Genomic DNA, 9,908 nt, shown 5'->3' on the forward strand with positions numbered 1-9,908 from the left:
GCCTTGTTATGCAAAGGGAGAAAAAACCCAAGAAGGTAAAAATACTGTGCTTTGATCCCCATTCAGTTTCTATAGTTCTCTGTGGATGCAATTGGCATTTTCCATTCCAAGTTTATTGGGATTAACTTGAATCACTACATTGTTGAGGAGTCAAGTCCATCACAGTTGATCATAACATAATCTTGGTGTTACTGCATATGATGTTCTCCTTATCTGCTTACTTCATTCAACATCATGTCTTTCCATGATTTTTTGAAATCAACCTGATCATTATTTCTTATAGAACATACATTTGGATTTTTTACATTAATGTATGACATGTGTGGCATGAGGAAATAGAAAAGGATTCTTTTCTCTTACAAGTTATTATCGAATCTCATATAAAGTGTTTTATAAATTTAAAAAAGCATGATATGTTAACTGGGTGGTAAAAGGAATTGTAATATTTGTTTTTTCAACCAAAGCTTTTGTTCATACCTAAAGCAACATCCAGAAAGCAAAAATAATGACCTCCTTGGGGTCTGATTGATAACTGAATTGATAATTCCTAATAATAGCTTTCCAGTGTCTAGGTGGTTTCCTCATAACCACCATGGCATATATGGAAGTACTTGTTATCCTCATATGAAAAATGATAAACTTGACTTTCAGAGATTCATCAGAATTGTGATAAACCCAGATCTTTTAACTCCTGAATCCAATAAAATTGTCACTCTACTCTAATGCCTCTAATTTCAAAGACAGTAATGAAAGGTGGCCAGGATGTCATGTGGAGGGATTATATGTATTTGGCTTGGATCTCTCTAATTTTATTCTGTTTGTATAATAGATAATAGAAATGGACATGAGGGGCAGCTAGGTGGCATAGTGGATAGAGCACCAGCCCTGAATTCAGGAGGACCCGAGTTCAAATCTGGACTCAGACATTTAACACTTCCTAGCTGTGTGACCTTGAGCAAGTCACTTAACCCCAGCCGCAAAGGGGGGGGGGGGAAGAAATGGGCATGAAATACAAATAGTTCTTAACATTTAAAAAAATACATAAGCCACTGTATTCTTTAGCAGTTAAAATTGCTTAAGCCTGAGATAGTTGAAGGATTTCTGTAGAGATATTGATTATTCTAGTTGGTATCAGTTCCTCTTTGAAGTTCTGAGATTTTGTGACTGTTTAAATAATATCTCTTCTGTCTCCTTAGACTTTACCTCATGAATGAATTTAAAATTATAATTAACATCTAATCATAAATGGTCTATATTTGAAATGCTTTGAAAATGAATTATAATCCTTATAAATATGCCAACTTCTTCCCTCCTAGCCACATACAAACACATCCATACATATATGCACACACACACACAAGTCAATTCTGAGTCTTCTTTAGCACACTCTCTTCATTTTTCAATAAAATTAACTATTGAGATCTTTTTAAATAGATACCTTCATTTTAGCAACAAATTCAGACTGGTAAAAAATCATTAAAAGCCCATGTACTATTTCTTTCCTCTCCCTTCTATCTTGCCTTTATTATAAATAAAAGGAGTTTCTTACTAAGCATTTTTAGATCTATTTTTAAATGTTTAATCCTTTCCTCTCTGCTTTTTTTTTTTTTTTTTTTTTTTTTTTTTTTTTTTTTTTTAAGATGTTGGGGGCTGGCTGGTTTAGTAGTTAGAGCTCTGAGCTTGTAGTTAAGAAGACCAAAGTTCATACCTGACCTCAGACACTGTCTAGCTGTGTCACTCTAAACAAATCATTTAACTTCTGTCTACCCCAGTTTCCTTATTTGTAAGATAATTATAACACCTACCTCCTAGGGTTGTTATGAGGGTAAAACAGGATATTTGTAAAACACATGTACATGAGTGCTAGTTATTATAGGCTATCATCTTTGGGTACCAGAATCTTTTAGTATGTCTGTCAAAGATAGATTACATGATATCCAGTCTTTGAACCATGCTGGATAAATATCAATAAATTCTTATTCCCTCATTTTTTCCCCTCTATAATCTCACCAGTTTTTTTTTTTTAATGACATCATCATCTTGAAGGTATAAGAATTCATTACATATCAGTTTCTTTGTGGCACTTTAAGTTCTTAGAGGTTTAGTGAGAAACATTTACTCTGATAATTTAGGAGACATCTCTCTATCCATGATTGAATTGGGAGAAAATGTAGCCTCAACAAGGTTTATTCACAATCTTGTTGTGGTGTTTTTATTCTATATTAGTTTGATCTCATTAATTTTATGTTTTTTCCCCTTTGGCCTTAATTTGAGATCTGGGTTTATCACAATTCTGATGAATCTCTGAAAGTCAAGTTTATCATCTTTCATATGAGGATAACAAGTACTTCCATATATGCCATGATTGTTGTGAGGAAATTAGTATTTTTCTGACACTGCCCTCAAATTCTGAGGATGTGTCTTGTTTTTATTCAGTAGCCTCCAGGATATAGACTATACCATTAGTTGATAGAGTTGGTTTACTATGAGTTAATAAATAAAGGCAAAAATAACCCTCATATCTTTTAGGAGGTCATATTCTTTAATCTTCTTTCACACTATAAGTTCCTTTTATATTTTTAATAGGAGAAAATGTTGTTTGTTTGCCTTTCAGGGACAAGCCTTTTGGGGATTTGGCAGAGAGAAACTAAAAACTGAATTATGGATCTTAAAAAAATTACTTGCATAACCATCCGGTCACATGGAACTGTCTAGAGTAGATACAGTGAAGGCTTTAAAAAAAAAAAACCAAAAAAAAACCAACCCATACACCAACAAACCAGATGGCTAAATATAGCTAGCTAGCTAGTCAATGGCTATCAGGACTTGACTTAGTCTTATTTAGTTGTACAGGAAAAATGTATGGAATACAAGAATGTGTATAAGAAAAAATGTCAATAAACAATTGTAAATTGTTGACCTGTTATGTTTCTAATAGTCTTGATTTTCTTTATTATTTTTTTTCTTCCAGATATGAGAAATGAGTGTTGGACGCCGAAGGATAAAGTTTTTGGGAGTTCTGATGATGGCAAACTTTTTTATTTATTTGATTGTAGAAGTCTCCAAAAGTGGTAATCAAGAAGAACGTGGAAAAGGAGAAGTTATATTGCCCAAAGGCAAGTTCTGGAAGAAATATGTACCTGCCAAGGCCTTTTGGAATAGGGAACAAGAGAAATTAAATCATCTATACAATCCCATTTTGAGCATCCTGGCTAATACAACAGTAGAAGAAAATTTGATTTCTAATGCAAGTGTTCTTAATTCCTGTGAGCCGGACCTATCGGTGATGTCAGCAATTAAGGAATTTGAAAACCTACCTGAGAGATTTAAAGATTTTCTGCTTTATCTGAGATGTAGAAATTATTCACTACTGATAGACCAGCAGGAAAAGTGCAAGCAGAAACCTTTCCTTCTGCTAGCTATTAAGTCGCTCACATCCCATTTTGATAGAAGAGAAGCAATTCGAGAATCCTGGGGAAGAGAGACTAATTTTGGGAACCAAACAATTGTAAGAGTCTTTTTATTGGGACAGACTCCCCCTGAGGATCATTTTCCCAACCTTTCAGATATGTTGAAATTCGAGAGTGAGAAGTACCAAGACATTCTTCTTTGGAATTATAGAGATACTTTCTTCAACTTGACTCTGAAAGAAGTACTGTTTCTGAAGTGGGTGAGCACTTCTTGTCCAGATGTCCAGTTTGTTTTCAAGGGGGATGATGATGTTTTTGTCAATACTCATCAGATCCTAAATTACTTGAATAGCATATCCAAGGAGAAAGCCAAAGACTTATTTATAGGTGATGTGATCAAAGATGCTGGACCTCACCGGGAGAAAAAGCTAAAGTACTATATCCCAGAAAGTGTTTATGAAGGTGCCTATCCTCCTTACGCAGGAGGGGGTGGATTTCTCTACTCTGGCAGTCTAGCCCTGAGGCTGAACAAAGTGTCCGAACAGGTCCTTCTCTACCCCATTGATGACGTTTATACTGGCATGTGCCTTCAAAAACTTGGCCTCGCTCCAGAAAAACACAGAGGTTTCAGAACATTTGATATAGAAGAAAAAAACAGGAAAAATATTTGCTCTTACACAGACTTAATGTTAGTACATAGCAGAAAACCACAGGAAATGATTAGCATTTGGTCCCAGCTTCAAAATCTTCGTGTAAATTGCTGAAATATATGAAAGTAAAATATGCATAAGAGAATATATCTTTAAAATGTCCTAATTTTTTCCCTATAATTTAGGTGTAATTTCTTGCTGAATCATTGGAATTGCTTCTTTTTCTGGAATCTTTTTAGAGGCATTTAAACTTTTCATCTAGTATTTTGGAAAGTGAGAATGCATATGGTCATAATTCTTCATGGAAAGAATGGCATGAAAATTTAGTTCTGCCCAGGGGTCATTATGTTTGAATGCTGTACCCTTTCACCTCGAAAGTCATGAGTTCCCCAGGTTTATAATTGCACAATTAGATTTATCTTTATTTTATTCTCAGAAGTAATGGAGGAGTTGTTACTATGCCTTTATTCTATAGTACATTGGTTGTTGTAAATTTCCTGGGTACAAAGCCATTTTAATGAAAATTATGTCTGAGATGCAATGAATTTCATATTAATATGGTCTAGAGAAACTTAAATTTAGGAATAATTTCTTTGTCACCTTTGTCTTTGCTGCCACCCCAACAGTATTTTTGAGTCAATATGGCCCCCTAATTTTTCAAAATGAAGCCAGCTTGACTGACTGACAGTTTTCCCCTTAGACCTGACTTTAAAAGCATCCTTTCATAATAGCAACGAGAGTGGGGACACAAATTTTCTTTGGGGATGGTAGGCAGTATTATTAGGATATTTTGTTTAATTTTAAATCTTAGCTAGACATGTAAACTTGTCTTTTGCTGATCACATTTTAAAAGTAGTCCCCATTCTCATGTTGGCAAGGGATGATTATGATCTGCTAATGGGTAATTGTTATCAAATTGCTCAACACTTAAGATTGTTTGGTTTGTACTACTAAATGGTCCTGTGGGCCTTGAGGGAAATTCTTGCTACTTCAGGTAATAATTTGAAGGTGAAGACCATTTTATGAACAGTTTTTGTCTATTGAACTCGAATTCTTTTCTTGCCATATTTCTCACATTGCTTGTATAAAATAATTATTCTGATTAGTGATTGATTCCAGTGTCTATATGTAGAAGTGCCTGTGTTTTTATTTATTGTTCAGATTGACCAAAACATTTTGTTAAATATATTTTGTGTAATATTTTATTTGTATACAGTGTTGTCCTTTAAATATTTAACTAGAGCATGATATTTTTAAAAAGTTAAGATGTAACATGTCAAATAAAACTAAGTGTTATTTTTGAATTCAAAAAAGTTGTTTTGGGTGTATACTATTAGATTTAACAAAATCCTGCCAAACTGTTGTCTTATGCACATTATCCAGTATCATGTTATCTTGAAGTACCATTTTTATGCTTATTCTGTCACTGAGAATTCTTATGCATCATAGATTATAGTTGACTATGTAAAGGGTGGAAATAAAGTCATTGTGTATTTTTAATTCTCTTGTGTAACATTTTGTCATCTACCACATTTTAGAACTTAATGGTTTTTTTTTTTATGTACATAATAATGTGTTATTTCTTTGTCATCAGTATTTTTCTTAATCCTTAAGGAAGATTTCTATTCCAATAACCCAAATTTTGAAGCCATTTTGGAAAGTTTAAAACAGGGATAACCAATAAAAAAAGTTTTTCTATTTCTAGATCTTGTAAGACAGCTAAGGGGGTTGGGGAAAGAAGGGAGTATGTGGTATATCAGAATGGAAAGAATGATAAACTTGATGTCACACTTAGTTTAAATCCTGACTTTGCCACTTAGAACATGTGTGACATGAGGCAATTCATTTTACTCTTTAGACATCAGATGTAAAATAAAGTGGTTAGCCAAGTGATTTTTCCATCTAAGGGCCTTTCCAGCTCTACATCTCCTTTCTTCTGAGTCCACAACTGTAAATTATAGTCCACAGCAGCACTTTTTTTTAGGTAGCATGAATTTGTTAAATTAATGAGATACTAAGGAAGCTCAGACTGATTTTCCAGCTAGAATATTAACAAGGGGTTTAAGGAAGATGGAATATTTTATATCATATTGATTTATCTTTACTTGGGGCCTACCTTTAGTTTATCACAAAAATAACAAGCAGCCTCTCTTCTCAATGTGAAATAAACTTTAAAAAACAGTAGTCAAAGTTGCAAATATAGAGAAATTTGACAACATTCTCAATACTTAAAAAAGCCAGGTAGAAGACACGTGGTGAGCCTAAAAAAATTTATTTTTAGATAATTGAATGGGAAATCAATTACCCTTCAGTTCTTTGCTAGTTGGTGTCTTGAATTAATGGATCAGCAGGCTTACTGTGTAGAGGACTTAATCATACCTTCATCTTTATAGCAAAATGATTGTGTGACTTTTTTGGAAGGAAGTCCACAGCCAGCTTTTGCAATGGTTATGAAATACAAGTGTAGCTGCATGAGGAAGGTGTCTTAATTTGTATTTATCAATGTAACTTACTCTGCATTTTCTCAGGCATCTGTTTCTCCCCTGAAAGTTTAATATTTCTCTACTCTCAGTCTACTCATTCACTCAATTTTTAGTGAGTCTGTATCTACTAGGGGAGAAAAATGGAGATGAGCTGGAGCAAGGTTCTTGGACAGTAAATATTTCTGAATTGCCAATAGTGATGCTTTGTCACAGTTTGGAGAACACTCAAAAAGGGCAATATTTTTGGTAATTAACTATTGATGCTCCCCAATATCATCTTGTCTCACCCCCTTCTTACTTAATAAATGTTCACTGAAAGATTTAACACCTTTCTAAAGCCAATAAGAATACTACTAAGAGCAACTAAATTTTAAGCTTCCACAAAACAAAAACTCTGTGTGTGTGTGTGTGTGTGTGTGTGTGTATGTGTGTGTGACCTGCAATTCTTGTCCTTTGCATATCTTTTGTAGTTGGAATTGCAGTTGCAATTTACACATCAAAATCCAATTCATTGAGGCTTTTGTTGACCCTCAGAGCCATAAATAAATCTTTTGAGCTTTTTCCTTTAAATTCTTATAATACTTCTTTTATACCTTTTAATAATTTATATTATATTTAACTTCAAATATGTCTCATTGAAACAGTGAGGAAACATGTGGAAAGAAGATTGGATTTGGAGCCATGACTTCCATTCCATTTCTAACTATCACTAGCTATATAACAGTAAAAATTTATTGACATCCAAGTACTGTGCTGAATACTGGGGATACAAATATGAAAAAGAAAGTGTCTGTTCTCAAGGAATTTACAATTTAAACAAAAAAGGAAGTTGAAAACCGAAGTTGTAAGGGAAAGTACCAGCTGCAGGTGGAGAAGTCAAAGTTGAAGTTCATGCAGTCAGGTGAAAAGTAAAGAAATGTCTGATTTGAGGTCCTTCCAGAATTCACAATCCCACTTTGCAATTGGAGAGATAGAGGTAAGGTATCAAAGCTGATGAGATTTTAAGGGTGATTAGGTGTACTAATAATGATAGTATAGAGAAGTCAACCAGAGAAGTCCTAAGATACTGCATCCAGGTAAGAAATAAGAATTGTTAACTATGAGCAAATCATTTGCCCTCCCAGTCTCCTTTCTCTCCTTTGTCAAATAAGGCTACCAAACAGGGATCAAATAAAAATTTTATTTTTAAATTAAATTAAATTTATTTGATGTGTGTCTTAAAATTCAACAACTAAAATAATTCTAGAATTCCAAAGTCTCTCAAAGTTGTTTTTCTCTATGATTTTTGTTGTCATTGTATAAAATTGTTCTCCTAGTTCTGCTTGCTTCATGAAGTATCAGTTCATAGAAATCTCCAGTTTCTTCTGTTATTTTATGGCACAATAATAATTTCACTACATCCATATACCATAATTTGCTTAGCTATTCTCTTGTAGAACCATCTCTTAGTTTGTAATTTTTATCTATTGTGAAATGTATGATTGTTTCAGAGCTCATAATGGTATAGCAGAATCAAAGGGCATTCACAGTTTAGTAACTTTTATAGCCAAATTGCTTTCCCAAATGACTGGGCAAATTCATAGCTCCACCAATAGTACATAAGTGTATTGTTCTCCTATGCTAGGTTTAATCGCCCTTTTTTCCCCCCCATTAATTTCTTTGATATTCTTGAATTTTTGTTTTTCCAAGTGAACTTTGTTAATTTTTTTCCAACTCAATAAAATAATTTTTTGGTAATTGGGGTGGCATAAGAATATATAAACTAGATAAAATTGACATTTTTATTACATTGTTCCTGCCTGCCCACGAATAACATTTCTACAATTATTTAAACCTGATTTTGTGTGAAAATTTTTTCTTATAATTTTGTTTATATAGTTCCTAGATTTGTTTTTGGCAGGCATATTCCTGCGTATTTTAAACTGGGCTAGTTATTTTAAATGGGGTATCTTACTGTCTTTTTCAGGGTTTTGCTTAGGATATATAGAAATGCTGAAATATATGTGAATTTCCTTTATATCATGCTACATTGCTAAAGTTAATGTTTCAACTAGCTTTTTAGTTGTGTCTTTGGCCCAGCAGTTATCACTATTAGGAATACACACCCACACCCACACCCACACACACTTGCATTCAATAGTAACCATCTCTGTGGAAACAAGGGAAGAAAAACAAGAGGGGAGGGGGCTTTGGAGGGAGGGAAGGGGAAAGAAATTTACATGGCAATTATACTTAAAAGGATTAGCAAATTGCATATGGTAGACTTAGTTTCATGTACAATCATTTAAAAATCACATTGTTATAGAAATACTTGTTTTATTCCATAAACTATCTTGAATTTTTAAAATATCATAGATGTGGCCTTCTCTCCTTAAGTTACCTATTATTCCTATACCATCAATCTCTTCCTTCTTATTGGTTAAGAGTTAATTTCAAAATATCAGTGCATAACCTAATTCCTGCCCTGCCCTCTATTTTTAAAGATTAATATTTGAGGATCTTTTAAACAATTTTCATAGGAATTTCCTGTGAAGATATACTTTCCACTCACTGAATTCTACTTTGTAACAAAGAGCAATAATATGAAAAACCGACCAATAAAATAACCAAGTTTTACCACTTATGAAACATTTCTCCCTTACACCCAGAGGTATGTAACTCTATACTTAGAGGTAGGATGCATGTTTTAGCTTCTGATCAGGATTCATTGGTCTTCTGTTGCTTTTTCAGAATTGTTTTTATTTATATTGTTGCAGTCAGTATATTATCCCACATTATTTCTTTGCTTTCTGGAAGGAGAAACTATCAGTAAGGCAAGGAAATAATATCAGGTGCTTTGCTTTTATCTTAAAGTGATCTTTCTCTAGCAAATACCTAAATAGTTGAAATCTCTGTCCTGAAAGCCAGTTTTGTGATCTGTACCAGGAAATGGACATTTATTTCCTCTATTCTTTATCACTTTTACTTCTCCCTTTTGCCTCTTTCTTTCCATTTGTCTTTTCAAGGAGACAGCAACCTATATTTCCCTTTAGTTTAGTGATAATTTAATTAGTAGGGAAAATAATACCAAAATGTTCTGTTCTTCGAGTATTGTCAACTCTTGGTTCTTGGACAAAAGATTTCACATTTAGAAAGCCAGCAATTAAATGTATATTTATAGAATACATTTTTCATTCATTTATTTATGTAGATGGTCTAGAAACTGTCTAATTCTTAGTATCCTCTGTTTTGTTTTTTTTTTTCTCTGCTACTATCTCTCTTAAAATGGAAGGAAACCACATAAGATTGAGTCCTTATGCATTTTTTGTTACTTTAGGATTGCCAAGATTAAAGAATTCCTCATCTAGTTTCCAGTCTATCTATGA

The 9,908-nt window shown here is 33.3% G+C and overlaps 1 protein-coding gene across 1 annotated transcript in view; it reads left to right on the top strand.

The window, feature by feature from the left end:
* Positions 1-5,560, top strand: part of B3GNT2 (UDP-GlcNAc:betaGal beta-1,3-N-acetylglucosaminyltransferase 2) — a 37,125-nt gene extending 31,565 nt beyond the window's left edge. The window contains exon 2 of the mRNA XM_074287025.1: positions 2,972-5,560. Within this exon, the coding sequence (XP_074143126.1) occupies positions 2,981-4,174 (1,194 nt within the window). The 5' untranslated portion in view covers positions 2,972-2,980 and the 3' untranslated portion in view covers positions 4,175-5,560. The remainder of the gene's footprint in view (positions 1-2,971) is intronic.
* Positions 5,561-9,908: the final 4,348 nt, after the last annotated feature.

The sequence above is a fragment of the Sminthopsis crassicaudata genome, chromosome 2 (assembly GCF_048593235.1).
Source record: "Sminthopsis crassicaudata isolate SCR6 chromosome 2, ASM4859323v1, whole genome shotgun sequence".
NCBI lineage: Eukaryota > Metazoa > Chordata > Mammalia > Dasyuromorphia > Dasyuridae > Sminthopsis > Sminthopsis crassicaudata.